At 42.6% G+C, this 24,289-nt stretch overlaps 2 protein-coding genes across 6 annotated transcripts in view; one reads left to right on the top strand and one right to left on the bottom strand.

The window, feature by feature from the left end:
• Positions 1 to 12,251, bottom strand: part of otofa (otoferlin a) — a 75,459-nt gene extending 63,208 nt beyond the window's left edge. For 2 of the 4 annotated variants that reach the window (XM_030109570.1, XM_030109568.1), the window contains exons 1-2: positions 11,820 to 12,250; positions 3,883 to 3,941 (exon numbers count right to left, since the gene is read on the bottom strand). In XM_030109570.1, the coding sequence (XP_029965430.1) occupies positions 3,883 to 3,941; positions 11,820 to 11,901 (141 nt within the window). In that variant the 5' untranslated portion in view covers positions 11,902 to 12,250. Of the gene's footprint in view, positions 1 to 3,882; positions 3,942 to 11,819 lie in introns of all 4 variants that reach the window. The other 2 variants (XM_030109569.1, XM_030109571.1) reach the window with 2 other exon arrangements.
• Positions 12,252 to 17,630: 5,379 nt separating this feature from the next.
• fndc1 (fibronectin type III domain containing 1) overlaps positions 17,631 to 24,289 on the top strand; it is a 32,022-nt gene continuing 25,363 nt past the window's right edge. For both annotated transcript variants that reach the window (XM_030110886.1, XM_030110885.1), the window contains exons 1-2: positions 17,631 to 17,703; positions 23,958 to 24,152. In XM_030110886.1, the coding sequence (XP_029966746.1) occupies positions 17,631 to 17,703; positions 23,958 to 24,152 (268 nt within the window). The remainder of the gene's footprint in view (positions 17,704 to 23,957; positions 24,153 to 24,289) is intronic.

Raw genomic sequence — 24,289 nt, 5'->3', positions numbered from 1 at the left:
GTAAATGGAGTGACACGATTTAATAGATTGAACGTCCAAAACATCAGCTCATTTAAAAAAATATATAAATGTGTTTTGTTTTGTTTTTAGTTAGGAAGGGGGGTGTTTACATTCACATCTACTGCATTTTGCATGAGCACAGTTTTTTTGTATTTCTGTATTCAAGCAGGTTTAAGTGCATTATTATATAGGACTGTGTATCTATAGTAATGAACATAAACAGTCATGATCTCTTTTTGTGTGACATTTGGACCTACTGTGTGCATGCATTTGAGTTAATACAACTGAATGCAGTCTGCATGGACCCTCGATTTGCTGAGGACCAAAACACAGTTGTTGTTTTATTTTTTGTTTCTTTTTGCACATTTTGGTTAATATTTTTTAGAAGAAATTATGATAAACGAAATTAGGGGTATTTCATAATTAAAATACATTGGAACAATTGAATATAGCATTGATGTAGTTATATTTATTGAAAGAAAAACATAAATGCAAAAGATGAAGAATTATATGTCATGTATTCAAATGCTTTATTTGCATAAAATTGATGAATTTAATTGCAAAAGATAACAGGTAGAACAATATTGAACCACATCTGTGGTAAGTAATAAAGTACCTCTGACCTGTTTATAACAAGATCTGCACAGTACTTGAGTATCTATTTTTCCAGTAAACTCTTTACTATTACTCTATTGAGACAAATACCTGTTTTCTTCTCTTTAGATTCTTAAAACGAGCTTGTTATTTATTTCAAACCCCGTGCTATGTTATATTTCCTGTTTGTATTTCAGCAGTTAAAAGTCCTCCTAAAACAAAATCTAGAAAAGAATTCATAGAGTTTTACATGCAGTCTATATGTGCCTTAATGATGATGCTGGTTCACAGAGACAACTTCAGAGCCAGCCCTTTTTACTTTTACCAAAGTAAAGAAATGGAATTGGTATTTTTATTGTCACCTTTCTTTTGCATCCGTAGGTCTTCTGAAGCAAAAGGTGTTAGTAACTTGTATATAGGGACTGAATTACTTGTTTTATTGCATGAATTATGCATACAGACAGCAGCAAGGGAATAATACTAATACAAGAGGATCTGCATTCTCCCAAGACAAACGTCACCCTTGACCTCCTGCAAATACACCGACGTGGCCGAGCATTTTCTTTAGTCATCATAATCATCACTTTTGTCCACAAAAAGAAAAGTATTGAGCGTGGCCATGTTGTTGTGGAGAATCAGAGCCTGAGCTGTTTGTTTCTACTGGTCAACACTGGTTTCAACAGTGCTGCAGATGGTCTGGCTGACATGAAGCCCCCACATCGACACCATGGAGCCAGACTGGGATTACGTAAAGGCACAGGAGGCGCTGGTGGAGTAGCGCACAGAGGAACTTGAGAACGTTCTCCAAGACGACTGGAACAACTTCGGAATGAGCTGATTCAGTGAAACTCAGAGGATTTGTGTTGTTTTACAGGCAGAAGTTGGTCCCGTGTTTTTTTTTTTTACTCGAAGCAGACAAGAGAACAGTAAGTACTCAACATCTTAAAAAAAAAAAAAAAAAAACGAAGAAGAAGCCCTGAAAAGTCGCTATATTCAGAATGCAGTGTTATGTAATCACATGGGCCTCATTAAAAATTGCACACACACCAGAGTGGAGGGCTACAGTGGCTGGAAGCTTGGGATGAATGAATTCTCGTTACATTTGCATATTAATCTGTCACATGGCTCAAACGTCTTGGCATTTCTTTTTTGTAAAACCAACACATACAGTATCCATATCAGCAGGCGTTAGCCTGAACTCTGTGGCCACATACAGCGCATGCAGGGCTCTCCATGCTCCAGTTATGTCTAACTAGAGAGAGGGGGGGGGAAGCCCTGATGTTCCCCGGCTAAAAGCCCCACCATGGAATGAATAATGAATACAGAATCTCCACCCAGTCTCTGTGCACGGCAGTTCAAAGGCATCCTGCTAGTCCATGCATAAAGCAACAAGACACACAACGCTATGCTAATGGTCCTCAGCTCCAGAGGTCGGACTGAGCTCACTGAGCCGTGCTAATGTTCCAGTGCTGAGGATGAGGAGGATGTGATGAGGATCCGCTCCGGTGTCTGAAGGGGTCAGGGCGCAAAGGCCGCTTGTACACCCGGGCACCAGGCAGTGAGGGTGTACACTACACCACCCATGGTGTCTCTCTCTCTCTCTCTCCCTCTCCCTCTCTTTTACACATAAACACGCATACCAATACGCTACACGTGGGGATTAGTCTATACTTGAAACACAAGTCTTCCCCAGAGAAGCCCCAACATTATATTGACGCTGAGTGATGCTAACAACCTCCCAAGCACTACAGGACCGAGAAGCGAAAACCGGGTGAGGCTGTCAAAAGACATCAAGCGTCAATGGCAGCCATGCAGCCCCATACCAGCTACTGTAACTGAACCTCAGGAGGAGCACTGTATGTAACGTCATTTCTCGTTTTGACTGCCTTGCTTGCTTAAATTTAGTCCAAGACAGTTTTTCATCAATTTTTTTTCTCTCCCTCGGGGATAATTTCTCTTTTCTGTGAGTGCATTACTGTGCAAGTGGCCAAATGTGTGCAGTCATTTAGCCATTTTCCTGATTAGACTGAAAACAAAAGGGCTGCTTATCAGCAAAGGAAGCAGCATTCTGCTTTTGAGCCCGACAAAGCAAAACGCTCTGTTATTTTTTTCCAGAAAAAAAAAACTGTAGTTAAAAAAAAAAAAAAAAAGCTGGTGCTGTACATGTTTGAGATGCTTTCTTTTTGGATTTCGGTCTTTCATTCCGTGACTTCGTCTGTTACCTTTGTTCTGTCTCCTTTGCCTCTGCGCTGTGTGATTTTCCAGCGGCACTTTCTCCTTCATCCATCTGCCTCCGTCTCTTTCATATTCACTCGGCTCTGCCCTGTTACACGACTCTTTGCTTTTGAATCCATCAGAACGCCAGTGTCTCATTGTCACAGGAGCTTGCAGGAATCCCAAAGGGAGCACTTCTGAAAATTTCACAGCAGCCAAAGTGAAAAGAGACAGACGGAGCAGCACCGGAGGAGCCCAGGTGAAATCCTCTGGGGTTTCGGGGGGATACTCTGATCTCTGCCTCTGTGCAGAATAATGTAATTTACTGGAGTTATTAAAGCCAGGTATTGAAAAAGTTCTTTCAACTTTCTTTTACGAGTTTAAAAATCTCTGAGGTTTGGTTCAGGAGCTATTTAAGCGAACGAGTGTTTCTCAATGCAGAGTTTAATAGTAAGTGTCTAGTTCCATTACAACAGAGCAGCATACTACGCATGGGTGGAGATCACAACCTCCGCTTTGTCGCTGCGATCCTGATCGGCTGTAAGCGAACAGGAAAGGGTGATTAGGAGGAACTTGGCAGGACACGGGCCATTTGCAAGCGAGAACCAGTGAGATTCTTGACAGCGAACAGTAATGAGGTGATGAGATGTGATCCTGTGATGGCGAAACCATCCACATACGAGAGGAAACCTTGTTCAGCCCTGTGATACTACATGGGATTGATGCAAAAAAAAAAAAAAATGCTTAAAAAACAAAACAGCGCTCTCCCTTACTGAAGAAACGAAGAAACTGGTGTCAGAGTTTCAATTAATGTTGAAACTCTTTACAACAATCCTTTGCAACTAATTATTTCTAAAGAAACTACTTGATTCTTCGACATGAATGCTAAGTAATCCTTAATTAATTCAAAGACACAAAAGAACAACAACACCTAGTTTGTGTCCTCTAATTAAGGATTTCCACCTGTGAAACACTTTCCATTAGGAGAGGCTTCAGCATGTTGTTATCTGATAACTGCTGATTGGTCACAGTATAAATCGGTCGGTGCACGACGGAGGAAATGAAGATACTGACCTCATTAAAATGGGCCACCTCCTCACAGTTTTCCACCACTCGGCTGTAAAAGGGCAGACCTGGAAGATAAGGAGGAATCAAGTGGTTAAAACATGGTTCAGTGACAGCAGGGGGATAATGTTCCGTCACTCTGGCTGTGCGGATTCATATCACGAGGCATTTATTGTATACAGCCTGAGAAAATCCAACCAGAGATGTGAGATTATCAGGACATTCTCACTGGGCTCAAAACAATTTAATCCAGTGTATGCATTTCACATCTCATTAAACCTCCACTGGAAATAATTACTTGCAAATTGAATCCGTTAATTTCTTTCAGACTTGGGTCACTTGTGATTTGAAGAATTTGAAGGTTTAGAGAAAATGACAGCAATTTACAAAAACTAATGGCTTGTCTTTCTGATAACAAAAGAAACATGTTTATCCTGGTTTTCTAAGATTTAACTATTCCTTCCAGTCTTTGCATGAGTGCATGTGATTAATGCATGTAACTTAAATCCCTTGAAATATATGCACAACCAAGATACTCTATGTGAACATATCAAATGAAGCAGGAGGCATCAAATTCATCCTATAATTTCATTCCACTCCTCACTCAATATGTTCTGCACCATCGCGAGTTGTTGCATCTCCAGCATTGGTGTCCATATTGAGGAAGGATTACACATAGTACGTGTCTGTGTTCACTGTCTTTATAGCACCGTGAGAGAACATCAGCATAGCTATCACATGACAGTGGATTCCCACTGAACAAAACGCAAACATAAAGTTGTCACGCCCTGTGCCCCTCCGGCCATGTGGGGGCGCTCTGGGCCGGTTTTGGTTCTGTTTTCCCTTATTTTTTACATGCCCCGTCTCACCTGCTTGTCTGTTCCCCATGTTCTCTTGCCTGGTCTCCCATCTCGTTGGTGCCCTAATGTGCCTCACCTGTGTCTACCTTATTTAAAGCAGAACTATGCAACTTTTTTACCTCAAATGTTTTTCAGAATCCCTGTGGGGTTAAACAAAGACTTGGCACGGTGATTCGCCGGTCCCTCCCCTCCCCCCGGGGTCTGTGTCCTGAAAACAGCGCTTGCAATTTCAGAGGAGCGGAGCCGACTACATCTCGCGAGAACAAACCTGCTGTACGGCACTCATATGGGAGTACAAGTATAAAAGCCCGTAAAACAAACATGAAACCCTCGCTAGCGTTAGCAACGATGCTCACGGATGGCACAACCAAAAAGACAGAAAAAACCTTTGTCTGACAAGCGGAAAAAAAGGAAACGGGAGTGGGACGCTCTCTGCACACAGGGCAGGAGGCGGGGTGATGCGGAGAACGTTTACGACACTGAGCTTTCACAGGAGACCAGTAGGGGGAGCCCTAAAGCAAATCTTGCATAGTTCTCCTTTAAAGGGCAACTCCGGTTTTTTGACACCTGGACCTTATTTATAGGTGTGTGCATGCTCATATATTCACTCAGACAAAGATCGTGCAGCTCGGAGTCCTCCAGAAGTTATTTAGATCCAATTGATTTAGCAGCACTTAGCGGGGGCCATGGCAATGGAGCTTTAGCGCGGGACATAATCTCTGCAAAATGGCTCATTTCGGCTATATTTCTTCATCCATCGCCAATGTTATCATAAAGTCAGCTCGTCTACTGTCTTCATGTGGGTCAGCTGACAGTTTTCGCTAACTTAGCCACAATTAGCCCGGATGGGAACGTTGCAGTTCCTCTCCCCAGCAGAGAGGCACTCTGAGTCGGCTCTGCTCTGCTCTGATGGGATCTGTTGCGCTTAGCTCTTCTCTGACACCGTGCTAACTTCGCCACAATTAGCTCGGATGCTGTAGCCTCTCCCGTCAGCTGCCCCACGGCCCGCGCAAAGCACTCCTTGCCCGGCTTGGAGACCCCCAGAGAGTCTCGGTGAGGAGAGACTTCCAGGAGCGCCCCAGGGTTGGATGCTCAAAGCTCTGCTCTGATGGGATCTGCTGCGCTTCGCTCTTCTCTGACACCGTGCTAACTTAGCCACAATTAGCTTGGATGGGAACGTCGTGGAGTTCCTCTCCGCCTCCGTGGTTATGCGGCGGGTCCCCGCGCGCTCCGCGGCCGGCATGGAGCGCGTCTCCGCCCGGGAGCAGAGATCCGAAGCTCTCCCGTCAGCCTCCGTGGAGCAGCTCCGGGCCGTTTACCCAATCGGCCCCCAACTCGGCCCCTGGAAGCCGCGGCCTGCTTCACGCGCCTCCGTGGAGCAAGCCGCAGCGCGGCGCAGCAGCTCCAGATCTCCGCTCCCGGGCGGAGACGCGCTCCGTGCCGGCCGCGGAGCGCGCAGGGACCCGCCACATAACCACGGAGGCGCGTGAAGCAGGCCGCGGCGCAGCTGCTGGAGCTCTCCCGTCGCCTCCGTGGAGCAGCTCCGGGCCGTTTACCCAATCGGCCCCAACTCGGCCCCTGGAAGTCAGACGCCCAGGCGCTGTGACAGCCGAGGCTGACTCAAAGTGCTTCTCTGCTGGGGAGAGGAGCTCCAACGTTCCAATCCGTGCTAATTATGGCTAAGTTAGCGAAAACTGTCAGCTGACCCACCTGAAGACGGTAGACGAGATGACTTTATGATAACACTGGTGATGGATGAAAAAATATAGCCGAAATGAGCGATTTTGCAGAGATTATGTCCCGCGCTAAAGCTCCATTGCCATGGCCCCCACTAAGTGCAGCTAAATCAGTTGGATCTAAATAACTTCTGGAGGACTCTTTGCTGCACGATGTTTGTCTGAGTGAGTATATGAGCATGCACACACCTATAAATAAGGTCCAGGTGTCAAAAAACCAGAGTTGCCCTTTAAAGCCTGCTTCCCTCACTAGTCTTTGCCGTTGTCCGTGTGCTCTGTGTTCTGTGTTCTGTGTCCCTGCCTGCACCTCAGCTCAGCTTCCCTGCGTTCCTGCTTCCCTGCGTTCCTGATAATAAACAAGCTCAACTCTGCCTGGCTGCCTGCGCGTGGGTCCTTCCATCCCTGTACCGTGACAAAAGTGCCGTATTGTGAACAACAATCACGACCCTCAATCACTGAGCCCAACAAAACGGGTTTATGCACAGAACTAAATAACAAATGACATTTAAACTCATGAGACCACATTATGTAGTCTTTCTGTCTGCAGGAAAAGTAATTACTTCTTGGGAGTTGAAGTACTTTTTTGGCCTGTAGGCTGAAGATCAGTTTGACGAATGAACATATTTACTTACAGAGTCACTTATCAAACTGCAACTGGTCCTGTCGTCATAGAAAATCTGTTTACTTCTCTGGTTGCAAATCAGCAAAAGGAGAAATTAATGACTTAAGTACCTGACAAACAGACATGAGACGGTTGTGCGGAGCCACAGGGGAGACAGAGACATGCGGACGGGCGAACACTCCCTGTATGACTCACTCTGCGACAGAATCGGCTGAACTTACAGTTTAAACTATAAACTTAAACCATGCTTGTGCTCTGGTCAGAGTTGATAAAACGTGTAGGATTCAGTCTCTGTGAAAAAACAAAACACTAATCGGTTGCCGCTGTGTTTATTTAAGGTAGTGTTGAGGGAGGATTGCCATTCTCTGCACTGTGACCTGATTCACTCAGCCTGTGCTCACCTGCTCGCTTTGTGATGCTCATGAATGGGCCGGGCGCTCGCTGTGCGCACTGCTTTGTTTTGGTGGATTGCTTTGTGTGTGTTATGTTGTCTGTTTGTGTGCATGTGGATAATGTGGATATACACACAGAACAGACATCTGCAAAGTTAATTAAAGCCCCTGTCTGTCAGCCTGGCTGTAAATCTAAATAAAAATTAATGCTTTCTCCTTGATTTTTTTTTTTTTATGTAATATGCACTGAAAGCATCATTTCACTTGTCCTCAATAAGCTCTGCAGACACATGATGCTTTATTCACATCCTGTTTAAAATTTCACCAATACAAAGATTAAAAGTTTCAAAGTTTTGCTTTGTGTTCTCGGCTCACTTCGTCAAATTACTCCTCCACTCTCCATAACCTTATGAAACGCACATCCTTTGACGTATTGTTTAAAAAACAAACAACACCTCTGTGTCAAAGCTGGAGAGACAATGTTCCTCCTACAATATTAAAAACAGCTGCACTGCTGTCAAACCAGTTTTCAAACAGCTGAAGGTGTGGGTTTGGAAAAATGGATTATGTGAAGCTTATGTAAGGTGCTCCACACCGAAAAAAGGAGAAAAAAAAAAGCCCACAACACTCTGCTAATCAGCTTGGCTTTTGGCCTTGATGTAACAGTGAGAAATAGCAAAGAGCAGAGAGGAAAGTGCCACTGTGAGAAGTATCCCGGAGAATAGAAGAGGACTGGAGGCCACGTCTCAGCAGAGGACTTGAAAATGAAAAGAGTGATAGAGATGGATTGAGAAGTATGTTAAAGACAAAAAAGACTCAAATAAAGGTGGATCGGGGTTCTTTTTACCATATAGAGAAGATAAAACAGAAAATTAAGCACAATAGAAAGATGGAGAGCATTTGTTTATCTAGTCAGGCTGCTTTCACAGCTTGCCTATACCCAAGTGTCTCATTTTTGTTGCTGCATCCTATGGATTGACTCGGTCTTATTTCCTGGTCCATTCAGGGGTAAACAATAAAAGGTTTGCATCCCCAGTTCACTGATGATAGAGTGATTTAAAACACAGCAAATATCTGCTCCAGCAGACAATGTGGCAACGAAAGAAATGTTAAGGCAAAGGGACTATTATTACAAACCTCACAGCAGTTTGAATATCGAGAACACGTATGAAAAGAAGGAAGTCTGCATCGCAAAAATGCAAGGTGAAGGTTCAAATCCCTGTGCCAGATGGGACTGTGCCATAGCAAGTTAGTCACATTCACATAGGATACTTAAAAGTGAAAGATTGCCCTAATTTTTAATTATTTCCTATCTTTAGTGGCGCGTGATAAACTGTTCTTGTGATCCTGCAGGCTAATTTGTGGAGCAATTTTTTTTTTTGATAAAGCCAAGAGCTGCAGATAACGCCAAGAGTTCATCAAAGGCTCGCCGGGAAATCAATTAAATTGTGAGGCCTCTCCTTTTGAGCTCACTCTGTGACTGTCACTGTTCCCAAACGACGACTTTTAGTCAGACTGCTCAGAGAACAACACTGTTTTGTTGAACCCCTGTTGAATAAAAACTAAGCAGGCTTTAGCAAACCTCAGTACTCATCAAAACAAGATGGAAGGCATCAGTTAAAGGGGCACTGACTCATCGAACACTTTGAATTTGCTCTCGGGGAGAGATAATCTAGTTATGTGTTCAATTCTTCACTCTGAGATCAATAGCTGTTGATGAAGAACTATCAATCAACTGAGCAGCTTCTTTTGCCAAGTAGGAGCAGAGCTGGAAAAAGTACTCACATTCGTAGTCCAGAAAAAGAATTTGGCAAAAGTATTTGTTCAAATCTTCACTTAAGCAAAAGTGAAAAAGCTTCTGAGAAAGTACAAATGCTCATGATCAAAAGAGTAAAAGTCGGTCATCAGTAAAACAAACACTCAAGAAATTACTAATGCCTGACATATCTGTTTGAGTGTTGCAACAAAGAGGCAACGCTGCATAGAAGTAATTCCTACAGAATCATTTACATCAGACGGCCGATGCCTTGGCAAAGTTCCACTGAGAGCAGCGCAGATTTCCTTCACACTGTGCAGCAGAGCCACAGCGATGCTTCAGGGTATTGTTGTCAGAGGAGATCCAGCTCCTCATTAAATCCAACGGTTGACTTACTTTTTTCCCACCAGCGTTGTGAATATTTAATGAACGCGTTCAATAACGACACACATGGCACAAAAGTGTGTTATGCCTGTTTTATCACCAACTAAGGAAGCCCGGTGATCGGAGGGGTTCGTGTTTCAGTCAAGCTACTATACTGTAACCAGCAGCCTCTCTGGGATTTGCAGATGCCTAGGCATCATGGGGGTGTGGGTCTCCCTGGCAGACCTTTTCCTCTCCAGACAGGAAGGGTGTTTTTGGAGTTGAGAGCACTCAGGAAACTCTGGTGAGTGACAGTGTGCAGGGAAAAAAAAAACTAAAAACCCACAATACTGCAGGAGACAGCAGATTCAAAACTGAGACTCATACAGTGAAAGGAGGAGGTGTCAGTCAATACAGATGGAACCGAGAAACAGTAAAAATTTAATGATGTCCGTTAAATTTAACCACAATTAAATGATGGATGAAGAAGGGGTAAAACAGGCTGTTTGTGGAGAGGGTCGTCAAATTTAAAATGATTTCGCCATCTGTGGCAAAGTGATTGCCACATGAATAATTGGTGACATCTTCAAAGCTGAGCTCAATAATACAAAAATCATAAACACATAGCAGAATATAAAACAGCTGCTTTACTAGAACAGCAGTCTTTGAACTGAAACCAACCATGCAGTGGGAACCTTTCCTGTAATTCTCTGCTTTTTGTTGTTGATCACGATGTATAAAACAAAATGCAAATCTAACATAAGTATTTTCAAAATGCTTAAGACTGTAGCCTTTTAGAATGCATAGTTATATTCTTCTATTTTTTGTATTATATTTCAGGAGATTTTAAGTTAAAACAAATCTTTAATAAAATAAAAAGATTTGCCTCACACGTAGGCCCCTACAGTGGGGGCCAGTATAGTGGAATGTAAGTAATATATACATCCCAAGTGTAAAATATACATCCCACAATGCTCAGAGTATATGAAATTGTAAACATAAGGAATGTAGCTATGTTTCCAGCAGCTGGACCACAGGGGGGAAGACAGGACGCTCTAATCCCTGACTTGGATGACACGGTTCATATAATTTCAAGACCCTGCTGAATTCGCTGCAGCACAGAGAGCAGAAAGCCATCCATTTCTTCAGCGCATGCAAGCTCACAGGCACACACACACACACACACACCACACACACACACAGCAAAGAGAGGAGAGAAAACAGGGAGCTGTGGTCTGGTAACATCCTCCAATTGATGCTAAATCAGAGATCTCTTGGGACCGAGCACCTGTCAGATGGAACTGAACTCTGTCCATGGTGCTGAAACACGCACCCTTCCTCCTTCCTCAATCCCACACAGATATCACCTTGGTGAATGAATCTACCAGTCCTCCCTGTGCCCAGTGTCTCCTCCATTCCTCTTCCAGATGAAGGGCTAATGAAATGACCCAGAGGAGCTGGAAACTTCCAGAGGATGAGGAGGCGGAGGGTCATTAACTGAAATGTTTGACAAAGAAGGCTTCCCACATACTTCGGCCTCCAGTTTCTTCTTTAGTAATTGATCACCTTAGTCATCATTTACTTCTTGCCTCATTGCCTTGACTAGTTGAAGGTAAGTAAAAGGAGGCAAGTGAAAACCTGGAATGACAAATCAATGCGCTTCCATTAAAGGCTTCGACGCGCTAAACACAAAGTGCAGTTCTTATGTTTTAATATTACTAAAATATTCACAGGAATTTGTTTTCTGGCTCCTGGCACACAGTTAATTGTGGTTTTTCAAGTCAACTCAGCATAGTTTGTTTCTGTTGTTAAAAAAAAAAACAAAAAACATTGAGGCCCATATTTACTTGATGATTGGTTCAATTCTTAAGAAAATTCAGAGTAAAACCATGCTGAATGATGCCTAGAATGAATGTACTACTCATAGTCTGATTATATCTTTCCTAATATATCCACTAATGATCCTTGTTTTGCTGTTTGGATTTCCTCTTTTAGTTTCTTTCATCCAGATGTGGTTCTTGGATGAAACGCGCGTCAGAGCGCAGCGCGTCAGTCCATTAATCTAAAAAAAGGGTTTCCCCCAACTTTTCATCCAGCCACGGGAGCTAATTGCCTCCCATCGGACTGAGGAATCTGAGCGGAATCAGGGCACAGTGCACATCTTGATCCAGTCTCCGTGCGCGCACTGAGACGCTGCAGGTCTGACCGCGTCCCTACCTCTGAACGTAACTTTGGCGATCCGGTCACCTCTCCCGCGCAGGTGATCCGCCGTCTTCAGGTGAACCATTAAGGACATCATTGGTCCGCTTTGGACGTGGGAGCAGATTCACTCCGCACAGAGAAAACTTGAAGCCGTTTGGTGCAGTCTGGAGATTTCCAGGTGAACCTCCTCTTGAGTCTGGATTCGCAGGACCCTCAAGTCGTTTTCCATACGGACGAAATAAATACTTCAGTTGTGTACGGAATTTTTTTTTCTTTCTTTTCTTGCAGGGAAAAATAAATAAAAGGAGAGTTAATCGCAGGCTCCAGTTGTCGTTCCCTCTTTCTCTGAGCTCCGTGGGTCCTTGCTCTGTTTCTCTCAACCAAGCTGGTTTTACTCTGCTCGTTGCGCAGGAAGGGCGGGGGTGGGCTCCGGCTCCGCTGAGGGGAGAGGATGGGATGCTCTAATTGTACAAGATCAGCCTGGCTGTGGGATTTGGAGAAAATTCACCGCCTCCCTGTTTTGCAGAGAAATCCTCCAGCCTTAAACAAAACGCATTTTCAAGTCCTCTGCTTTCCCTCCTGCAACTGCCTCACCACTAAATACAGATGTTAAATTATCTCTGTCTTTTTATTATTGCACTTATTATTATCATTAAAATATTATTATTTTGCACATTCTCCTTCTGCATAGATCATTATTTTTTACTGGATAATCTAGTTTTCTCCATCCATTCATCTTCCACATCCCTTTATCCTGTGCAGAGTCACAGTGGAGCAAATCACAGCTAATGATGGGAGAGGGCAGTCCATCATTCACATACACACATGGGCAATTTAAAGTCATCAATGAACTCACATGCACGTTTTGAAACTATGGGAGGAAACACACACATAGGGAGAACATGAAAACTCTACACAGAAAGACTGTGCTGGTGTTTGAATTAATGTAATTTAGTTTATTTTCACTGTTATACACCTACTGTCAGAGTCTAAGAACTTGGAATCAATATGTAGCTGTATATTTTTCAATGTTCACTAATGAAATGTTCAAGTAACACAGTGGAGTTTAATGATTTGGAAAAGAGGAGACCCAGAGAAGAGCTTTTCGCCACACCCAAGTGTTGACCTTTTGTTGTTGTGTTTGACTGTGACCTTAAGACAATAAACAACTACAAACAGCGTGTTTGCATTTTTTTTTTCCTTAAACCTTTACAGTTGCCAGGCAACATCATTTGCCCATAGCATGGCTGTGGGTAAAGTGCACCAAATACCAGTGGTCACATGAACGTTGTTATTTTGTGGATCGCCCTGAACAATGAGACACCAGCGCCCAGCCGACGGACGACCTGCTGTCGTCTGTGTTTTTGTTATAAGAAACGACCGAAGCAATCAAGAGATGTTTAATTGAATATATGAGATTTGTAAAGATGTTTTTCAAGAGTAAAGTTCATTGTCCAAAGATTTCACAATTTTTTTAATGTACACTGTGGATATTCAAGTTATATTTGATGATTTCAGAGTTACAGTAGATTCCTCATTCATGTATGAAAACCGTTTATCCAACGTACTGGCGTGCTGGAGCCGTTCCCAACTGACTGTGGCACAGCGGAGCAGTCCATCACATGGCCAGCACAGAAACACAGACGACCATCCATAATTTAGACTCAACATTCAATGGAACACTTGTCTTTGGACTGCGGAGGGGAAAACCGAGGTGCCCAGCTCAAATCCCAGCATGCACAGAGAGAACAATACAACAAACTCTCCATGGAGAGACTCTTAACCAGCAACCACAACAAATCCATCTCACTGTGGGATGAGGGTGCTTAACTCTGTACCACCGTCTGCATTGTTTGCTGTCTGATGTCAACTTTCTTGTTTGCAAAGGATCTCAAAGTTTGACAGGATTAGGAGCATCTGTGACTTGTTACTGAGTTTGTTTATTGTTCTCGGTCTTGTACGTCTTATGATTCACTAACCTCAACTGATCCAAGATGAAAACTGGCAGCTCTGAGTTTGTATTTGCTTGAGTTTATATTTTTCACTGTCACCCAAGCTTGTTTGCAAATGTGACGTTTTGTTCCTTTGTTCCTCCGTTGTTTAAAAACAAACCTTCATGAGATTCTGTGAAGTAATTAATTCAACACATAATGAAGTCTGCAGATGATGGATTGATCTGAAAAGAGTGTAGAGAGCAGGTCGAGGAGAACATGGAGGTCTGAATTATAGAGGAAAGCATGAGTAACACTGACAGGGAAAAGGCGAGGATGCAGGTAGCAGGAGTTTAAGTCCTTGGGGTCAATCCTCCAAAGTGATCTAACGGGTGAAGGAAATGTAATGAAGAGACGGGGTGGGCTGGATGGACTCAGGAGTCAGGAGAGATTGGAAGGAAAAGATAGAATCCAGCTGGATTGATAGTCGACAGGGCAGTGGTAAGAACATCTGGTTTAAGGCTAAACCAGAGGTGATAGTTGAAGACATGGGTGAAGTTTTTACTGTGGATTTCAATGAAAACAATAAAAGCTCAAGTTAGAAACTTTGTTGGGGAAGTGAAAGAAATCTGCATTCCTATATGTAAGGGAGATGATAGCTATGTAGGGAAAAGGATGTTGAGGATATAGGGACAGATGGTGTCAGAAGAAAATAATCCACCATAACAAGCTCTAATTGGAAAATGCCAAAAGAAGAGGAAGCATGTTTAAAACATCTGCATGTTTCAGGCTAATAAACTCTAACTTTTCTCACTAATGTGAGTATCAGTGTTGAACAGATGGCAGCAGAAACCCTGACAGTGCTGTGATGTCTCTGAAGCTTCACATACACGTTCAGATTTCAGCGCGGCTTAGCGCGGGCCTGTTCGGATATGAGCAGCCGCTGTCAGATCAGAGTCAAACAACCTGCTGCGGATGGATTCTGCACGAATACTGTGAGGCAGTGGAGTACGCTGACTGCAACGCTGCCAGGAGAGCATCTGCAGCTTAGCCTTGACTGGGGGAAGTTATCAAAAAGAGCATCTAAAAAGTGCTTTGCTTTGGATTTAGATGCTTCTGAGTTCTGGGTCCTCAGCTCTCAACCGAACGCTGATAAATCTGAGTGACAATATTGGACAACATAGTTTTTTTTACCCTGTCAGTTTGTTAAATATATATATATATATATATATATATATATATATATATATATATATATATATATATATATATATATATATATATATATATATATATTAATACCACTTGCATTCAACAAATAATAGCATCTTACATGAAAGCTAAGAATAATATTTTTGATAAATGGCAAAAAAAATTACAAAAATAGTTGTAAAGAGGATGGAAACCTTGCTGTACATTAACACAATCTGAATAAACTGAGCTTGACAGTGCGTCACTTCTGATACAGTGAATCGGCAGGGAGCTCATTGCATCACGAGCTTCTTATTTCTTCACTTGAGGGAATCTAAGTGACGTGGCATAAACAACCTCTGGCATGTGTATAACTAGACAAGACACCTTGTATTCTGTATATGGGGCTGGTTGATTCGTTACTGGAGGAGCCATCCAGTCCTCTCACTCTGATTCTGTCATTCAGTGTGTGTGTGTGTGTGTGTGTGTGTGTGTGTGGGTGGAAGTCTGTGTACATTTGCTGCTCGTTTGCAGAAAAAGAAAGTGAGAAGAGAAGCTCCTACTGTACTTCAATAAGATTTTTCAGTTTAAAAATGTATTACGCTGGGTGCTGACTCATGCACTATTTCAAGCTCATCTGTGAGTGTGTGTGTGTGTGTGTGTGTGTGTGTGTGTTCACTATAGTGCATGTTAGAAAGAGTGAGAACCTCCAGAGCTTCAGCTTCTGAGCAATTTTTAAAAAAGTATTCTTTTTGAAAGGGGGACATAAACAATAAGAAGACATACAGGATTCACCTTAAAGGTCCCTGAAAACATCAAAGAGATCACGGTTGTGATCTGAGGTCTGAAAAGCTGTGGATGCAAAGAGCACAAACCAGGGCTGAAATGGATAAAGTACAATAGAAGACGGATGGATTGAAGTGTTATATATTTCTTTCCGCAGGCATAACTTCCCTGCAGAATGTGGTGAAGGCCTGGCCCCGACATTGAAGCACTGAATTTATCATGTCACATCTTCATGCTCACACTCATCCTCATATTGAGTCAACGATGTAATGCTTGAAAGAGTCACGGCTGTATGGCGGTTTACACTGGCAGCTCACACCCAGAGGGCTGAATGTGGGCCAGGGCCTTCTTGAGTGGAAACAGCATGCCCTCCCTGTTCCTGCACAGCTTTTCTATTTGTCTTTTTCCTCTCAGAAAGCAAAAACATGATTTTGGGGTTAAATGGGTGGGGGTGCCACCTGTCCGGGGTGTATTCTGCCTTTTGCCCTGCATGAACTTGGAAAAGCTCCAAACGGTGCAACCTTACCTTCTTAAAATGACAACAGAGCATGAAAATAAAGAAAGACTTTGGCCAACAGAGGGAGGTGCTGGTTAGGAATAATGTTTAAATTAACCAAAGTGATAAACAGTGGTACTTTACATGCCTTCGAGGACCGTGCATGCATAGATAGATGAATCTTCATATCTTTAACACCCTAACCTCCAAAATAACTTCTACGACTGCTTTTCTGTCAAACTGCTGCAGGTCTTTAAAGGCACCGACTGTTAAAATAAACGAATTCCAAGAAAAATAAAGATCTCCTGAGATTGTATGAATAAGGTTCTGTGCAGGACAATTAATGAAAATAGTCAAATTAAAAATAAAATAATATTTGAAAAAAAGATGGAAAAATGACATATCTTATGAGTAAGTCATCAAACGTACACTATTTAATTACTCAGTACCTGTTTTAACGAAGGTCATTTCTGTTTCTCATGAAAAAAAAAATCTGCTCGAGGGTCCAGAATCTCCCTCTCAAAGGCGCAGAGTGATAGCGCCATCTGGTGGTCACCTGAACTCCACGGAAAGCTCTGGTAACTGAACTTTGACACTGCAAATTAGATCATAGGACGCAAGGTTGTTTCTCTTTCCACCGTCCGGTTCTTCCACACCTGGCGCACAGATGGACTCGTGAAGTGACTGAAAGGTTCAGCCTTGAAGTGACTTGAAAAAGCAGAGAGAGTCAACCTGACCCGCCTGCACGGAAATGTTTCCGAGAGGAAACTTATTCAGCATTTACATTTTTGAAAGAAAAAGTCCAGTGAACATTAATTAAGGCCACAGTATTAACCTTATTTCACGTATTGGTTACTTACTTACGTATTGGTTAGACAACAATAATATAATATAAAAGTGTAAATAAATAGTGGGCGTGGCCATTGATTGCTTCAAAGTGACTGTGTCCATCTGAATGAATCCAACAGGCTTATTCTGCTCCAGTTCTGGATGAATTTTAATTTTACCCCGAAGAGGGAGACATTTTTCTGCTTCATTTTTATTTCTTTATTTATTTTTAATTTATTATCCAAATTGTAAGGACACCGCCACACTTTCAAAGCATTGAAGCAGATGGTGTATTTGTCCCGTCTGAAATTTGAATTCAATAACTTTAAAATAAGTTTGTATAGTTTTCATGTAGTGATGAGCATTTCATTTTGATTTCACGCAAATATTTTTAAAATCACACTTTGAGCGTTTTTAATGTAGAAAAAAAATAATTTGTAATGATACACGCAGATATTGATATTGTTGCCACTATCAGCGGACTGTGAGGATCAGCAGCAGTCAGTCAGTGTCTGGGCTGAGGGGAGGAGGGCTGCTGTGTCCCAACCCTCTGCATCCACAGCGGCTCCTCGGCTCCAGTGCGCCACTCTCACCATGGCTTTAGCCGCAAGCAGGACGCTTTTGGCGCTAGTCCTCACGTTTTGCACACAGGAACTTGGATGGACAGGTAAACACTTGGTTTATTCTTCATGAGCAGCTGCAAGTGTTTTTTTATTCACATGTTTGCTCAGTTTCTTTGAGAGGGGTTGTTTTTTTTTTTTGTTTGTTTGTTTTTCTGTCCCTTTCTGTGCAGATAATGATGAATTAATGAAAAAGTTTATTTGAGTTAAAGTGTACTGTGTTTATTTATAAAGCATTCACATGGATTCTTGTCGCCACCGGTTACCAGACATTTGCAGGTGGTTTCATTCACATCTATGCCTCATATATCTGTTGCAGAGAAAGTTGAATACTGTAGGACTTTATGTGTTTGTATAAGTTAGAGTGAGTTGTCTGAGTCATTAGCATATGTGAAAGAGATAGTGTGAAGTGAATCCAGAGTTCTGAAAATGATGGCATTTTCAGGTTACCTTGTGGAAAAAAAAAAGTTTCTTTTCAGTGGTTTCATGCCAAATTGGTGACTAATCTGTCTGGCAATGGTGATAAATTAGTTGCCATCTTGGTGGGTGACGCAGATTGAAAAGAAATCAAGTATTTTTTCATATTTCCTTTGCACAGCAGGCAGATATTGCAGTCTGTTAAATGTCTCAATGAGTGGAGCATGCCTTCCAGCAGAGTGTAGCAAAATGCTTTAACCTGAAATGTTTTGGTTTTGTTGATGCAAAGACTGACAGGGTATTATTACCAGACAATACTTTTGTTCCCATGCAATTATTTTTTTCAAAATGTGCAGCACTGTGGATGAAAACCACAGCAGCAAACATGTTTTTTGAAGTTTGCTGAGTTCTGTTTTTAAAATCAGCTTTCAATGGAAAGAATCCCACATCATTAAGGCAGTAAAAATATCTAAAATACTAAAAGTGCCATAAAGCCTGAGGAGTTTGGAGAGTAGGAAGCTAATGCTTTCAGATGGGTTAAACAGTCAGAGCCTGACTCTTGAGTTTTCACTTTTCCCCTTGAAGGCATTCAGTCCTCTCAGTGTGTCAGTTGATCTGTACGTTTCTATACGGCTCCTTCTCAACTGTGAGCACTTATAGCATGAGATCACTGCTTTCACTGAAAGCAGGCAGCTGCTGTTTGTTGTGGTCTTTTCTCCGAGTTCGTTTTGGAAGCCATTTCAGAGCACTTTCTCCCTTCGTCATCCTGCCTTCACCATCATCTGCTTCCTTACATTCACACCTGGAAGCTACTTAGAGCCTCCACAGTTCACTGCCGCTCATTGAGCGGACGTGGAGCGGTTTGGAGTTAAATGCCTTCCTCCCGGGCGTCTCGAAGAAGAGGAGAGTGTTACCCATTAACTTTCTACACACATGCCATCAGGTTGTCATCCTTTAAAAACTGGGCTCGTGGGGATATTTGGACACCTCAGTGGGAGCAGTTGCAATAGAGAGAATTAGGATAATAGAGTTGATTTTTTTTTTTCCTTGCAGCCGCAGTCCATCGACTCTTGGACGGTCTGTGATGTGTTTGCAGAGTAAAGTGGGACAGAGACTTAGGGCAAATCCGAAATCATGTTTTTGCAGGCAACAGGAATTTAATCTTATGCTCCACTTCACATGTTGGAATTCTGCAGGAATAACATGTGTTACATTTTAGCAGTGGCTTTTGGGAGAACAGGAGTGAGTGTTTCATTGTCAGGGCCATAACATATGTCTGATCGATCTCACACCCGCTTGTCAGAGTAAAACATACATTTGAGGTTAATTAGTGACTCTGTAATTGTCCATGTTGATTGTCCAAGTCTGGTTAGTTGCCTTTCTGTGAGTAGTCTGCATGTTGCCCCTGAGCATGCATGGGTTTTCTGTTTACAGGTTTCCTCCCACAGCCAAAGAAAGTTGCATTTGAAGTGAGCTATGTGTGTGAGTGTATGTGCATGTGTCAACTTGATTGATTCTGGGTGAGAGGGAGCTGACTTAAGACCACCAACCCTTAAAGCCACAGTATGTTTTCCAGCTATAATTGCGCCGGCTGACTTCTGTTTGCAGATGTCATGAATCATAAATGTGTAGTGTATAAACCGCCCAAACTAAACATGCTCTCACTTCAGGTTGTTTCCATGCATAAATTACGTTCCCCTGTAAAATCTCATGTTAAATAACAATCACCAAACAATAATAAACTGACAGTATCGTGCGAGACGCTGCGGTGTGACTGAACGCAGTAAAGAGGCTTTGGCCATCTTGGGTTATGGCCTCAGTCTGGTTTGTCAGCTTTATGACAAGGTTAATTACTGGCACCATAAGGAATTTTGTCCCCTTGGGCAAAATCTCCCACGGCTCACGTCTTTTTCAGCTCTTTTGGTTTATTCAATATATGTGTTCAGTCTAAAGGTAAAGACTTTCCCACTTTTTTAGAAGATTTATAGAAGTCTGAGCCCCTGACTGCCGCTTCATTTTCATTGCACTGATTATGTTCATGCTTTTATCCATAATCCTCCATCCAAAATGACAAAAAAGGGAATTGTTCTCACCTATTTCAGTCTTGTGTTTAAGGATTTTTGTCTTGTTGCATCCACAAAAGCACCAGTACAACAAGTAAATGGAATTCCTTGTGCGTGATCTTCATTCAGTGTTTAAATTGCACTCAACCGCACATTTTCAAACTCAGAGTCACATTTATGCTGAACGAAAAACAGATCACACAGTCACGTCTAGTGAAAGCCATTCACTGCATGCTGTATTGATTACTCACAGCAACTTGGACACTGATTTTATAAAGAGGCAAGTTGGTGCTGTTCTTTTAAAAAATGCGTACTTCCTGTGTATAAATGATTTTATTTGACGGTCATTAAAACACCCAGAGAATGGCATTTTGAAATGTGGGAAAACTAAACTGAAACTAGCTCCACAACACTGGTGGTGAGGATTTGACTGAACTGATAATCTATTCTGACTTAAAATGCGATTTGAATCCCGAAGATGGAACATGTTGAAGTTTTAACTGAGATGCTCGTGGCGCCAACTGGCTGAGCTGAAATCCATAGATACTGTTGAACTTGCGCTCCAGTGATGAAAAACTTACTGAGTGGAAACTTCCACGTCATTTGCATCTGGTCTTTTTACTTATTTGAAGAAAGACACTTCAGTGAGTGAAATCCTCTGTTGTTGTCATGACACTGAAACACTTCATCATGTAAACACCTGCAGCTGCACATGAGTTTGATCATCTCACCAAAACACTGACAGTGTTGCAAATCCCTGCCTAATCCGTGTGTGTGTGTGTGTGTGTGTGTGTGTGTGTATGTGTGTGTGTGTGTGTGTGTGTGTGCGCATGCATGCATGCACACATTCAATGGCGATCCCGATTCTTAAAGGTAGTTTGCAAAAGATGACATTTATGAGGAGTTAAGGCATACTCATTAGGGGTGAATGAGGGGTCGGCATCTGTGATTTTGAGGCGGGGTGAAAGGGTGCTCTTGTAAAAAAAAAAAAAAAAAGGACTGCATTGCAGGTGCAGGAGCACAAGTATTTTCTGGAAGCTTTACAGGCGTCCTTTGACCTCAGGGTTTACCTACACTTTTTTTCTTGTGCCAAAATATACATGTACCTGCATGTTTGCGTCCGCTTGCCTGTCTCTGAGCGTGAAATTAATGCAACACGTACTGAGTCCATCAGACACATAAACTCACTTTCTTTTACTTTTCTGTGATGAACTGGCCCACGGGCTTTTTTCCTCATTCTTCACATACTTCATACTTTCCACTGTCGAACTCAATCATTCGGTATTCGCCTGTCTTTTCACTTCACGGTCACAAACGCAGCATGGAGACTGTTATATTGTCCTGTCTCCTGCTGCAGTGCCTTGAAGCCAAGCCCCGATGTGTAAGATTACAATATTACATCCACTCACTTGCTTAACTTCTTCCCAAACTGTTTATTCTTGGATGGCAATCGTGCATCTGCTGCACTTTAGACTTGATTTAATCAGAAATGTCTGGTGCACTCCTGGACCATAAGTTTCCACAGATACTACGTAAATCATTGAGAGGAGTCTGGAGTGGACAGAGCAGCAGACCCCTTCCTACGTAACAAGGAGCTTTATTAGAAACAGGGGCCGGAGACTGACGTGAACAGGTGATAAAACTGTGGTTCTGCAACAATCAGGGAATAACGAGGGGGCTCTGGATAAACACTGTCGCACTCCTGCATGTACCCGCCCGCCACACGTATCCCAGGAGTGCCGATATCCACGGTGAGGAAAAACAATAATGAGGCGGCCTTTCAACACATGCTAAAACTGCTTAAGCTGAGACACCGCTATCGGCCCCCGGGGAGGTCTGTGACCGTCTGCGAAGCCGGGTTCTGTAAGTGGCAATTATTTCTGAATGTGAAAAGTGAGCGCGATCCAGATGGGAGCACACCTGCACACAGCGAGAATGAAGAAGTGATTCTGTGAGGAGGCTGGAGCAGAAGTGCTGCCGTAAAAACCTCTGGGGAGCAAAGACACTCACGAGGACTTGATGGTAACAATAATGTCAATTATGACCGCAGTAAATTTCCAGAAAGCCAATAAACCTCACTTTACTATTACAACTTTTGGCTGAGTTTTCAATCAACCAACCTTTTATTGCACCTTTCAGACAATAACTGAACATGAGCATCTGTCTCGGAAGACGTTTTTATCCTTTATCCAATTATCTTCATCAGTTCAGACTAGTTCTTTGCATTCATGCGCTTGTGCTCATATTCATATGAGTATAGAGACATACACACACACGCATGTTAAACTGTTGAATAGAATAATCCTGCAGGAGGTGAGTGGCGTGTAACATGAGGGCCACATGGTGTAGTGGTTAGCGCTCTCAACATGTTACATGGAGGTCCCTGGTTTCCATTGAGAGTGCAGCTCGGGGTTATTTTGCTTTGTATGCATGCTTTCACTGTTCCTGCCAGTTTTATTTCTCCAGATAATGTGGCTTCCTTCCACAGTCCGGAAACATGCATTTGAGGTGACTCTCAATGGCCTGTCGGTCTGAATATGACTGTGTGTGACTGTCTCTCGGTGTTTGTCCTCTGATGGACGGGCCAGTATTGATCGAATGAAAACTAGTTGGAGAAACACCTGCTTGTATTTGGGGATTCGAGGCTGTAATTGTATTAACTGTTGATTTAATGAAACTCACATCTTTCGAGCAATGTTACCGTTTTGCTTCCCTTTCGCTGTTTTCGGCAGCAGCGACAAGAGACAGCTGATTTCACTCTGAAAACTAAATGCGTGCCACCTGCCCGGGATGATACGCCAGTGAACGCAGTGAAATATCTGGAGCGGTAGTTTCTCTCAGGACTGGGTGGAAAACACAGCAGGGCTGCACGACTAGATATCCATTTATCAATAAAACTATTCTAACTTTCAGTGTTATTAAAAACAAAACCAAGATGTGAGCAACGCTGCCCCCACAAGGCCAGCTTTGAAAAACAGACAGATTGTCCTCGTGAGTTTCCATGTTCTCGCTGTGCATGGGTGGATTCTGTTTTCCTCCCACAGTTAAACAAATAAAGAAGAAAACTTTATTGAAGACGGATTGATGTATTTTCTGTAGTGTGATATTTAGGATCAATATTATTTCTTATAATCAGAGAGAAACCTTCAGCATGCAGTTTGTTCTTTGCTCATAGGTCTCAGAAGAAAAAGTGACGCCAAAAACTTTGGCAACTCTGTTGTTTGACTAAAACACCATAACAGAGGGAGCAGTGTGTGTGTTGTGGGAATCACTGTTTTCCAATAGCCTCTTGATAATGATCTTTAAAAGACACACTGGTCACAGCTTTGTGTGCAGTTCACACGAGAGTTGAACAAGTTATCAGTGGCCTTTCTTCCCTTTATTTGTTGACTCAGCTGACTTTTTAGCATCCATTTAGGCTCTCAGGCATGAAACCATCATCAGATACTTTGTAAATCAAGTGAGCTATTGTGAATATCTGAAGTTGTTATTATTTCCCATGTGCTCAGTTTTCCCCCAAGCAATCTCTTTTCTCACAGATAAGCTGAATTTTACTTTTTATATCAAAGCAAATGAGCCATTTGCTGTCCGAAGCTGAATCATCATTTTCCTTATTTTTTTATGAGGTGAAGAAAGATCGCTTATCATCACAAGCTATTAGTATGCAATTACATCCATCCGTCTCTCTTTTCTGCTTATTTATTCAGCATATCGTTGCAAAGTGTCTGGAGCTGATCCCGGTTAGCCGTGTGCATCAGTCCATCACGGAGACGCAGACACACACTCACAGTCACACAATTTTATGACATTTTGTTTTGCAGCCGAGAAACCAGTACGGCCACTGAATGGGAAGCAAACAAGTGTGGACAAAGACCTGAGGGAGAGATGGGAGCCCTCCATCCATCTGGACGGGAGACCTGTGGACCGCTTCGTCATCAGCTCCGGCAAACCTTCGAGATCGCACCGCTTCACCAAAGTGGGCAAAGATAATCGATCTCCTCTGCTGGAGGATGTAGGTAAGGAAAAAAAGTAATAATATCAGCTTGTTTAGGAGTTACCAAGAGGAAACAAAAGGGAATGTAAGAGCTGGAAGAAATCTGAAAAGAAAAACAAAAAAAAGGTGATTCATAGGAAAATAAATGGCCGGAGCGTA

The sequence above is a fragment of the Salarias fasciatus genome, chromosome 15 (assembly GCF_902148845.1).
Source record: "Salarias fasciatus chromosome 15, fSalaFa1.1, whole genome shotgun sequence".
Classification (NCBI taxonomy): Eukaryota; Metazoa; Chordata; class Actinopteri; order Blenniiformes; family Blenniidae; genus Salarias; species Salarias fasciatus.
Note: the sequence above shows the minus strand (reverse complement) of the source record. Positions and strands in the feature narration are given on the sequence as shown.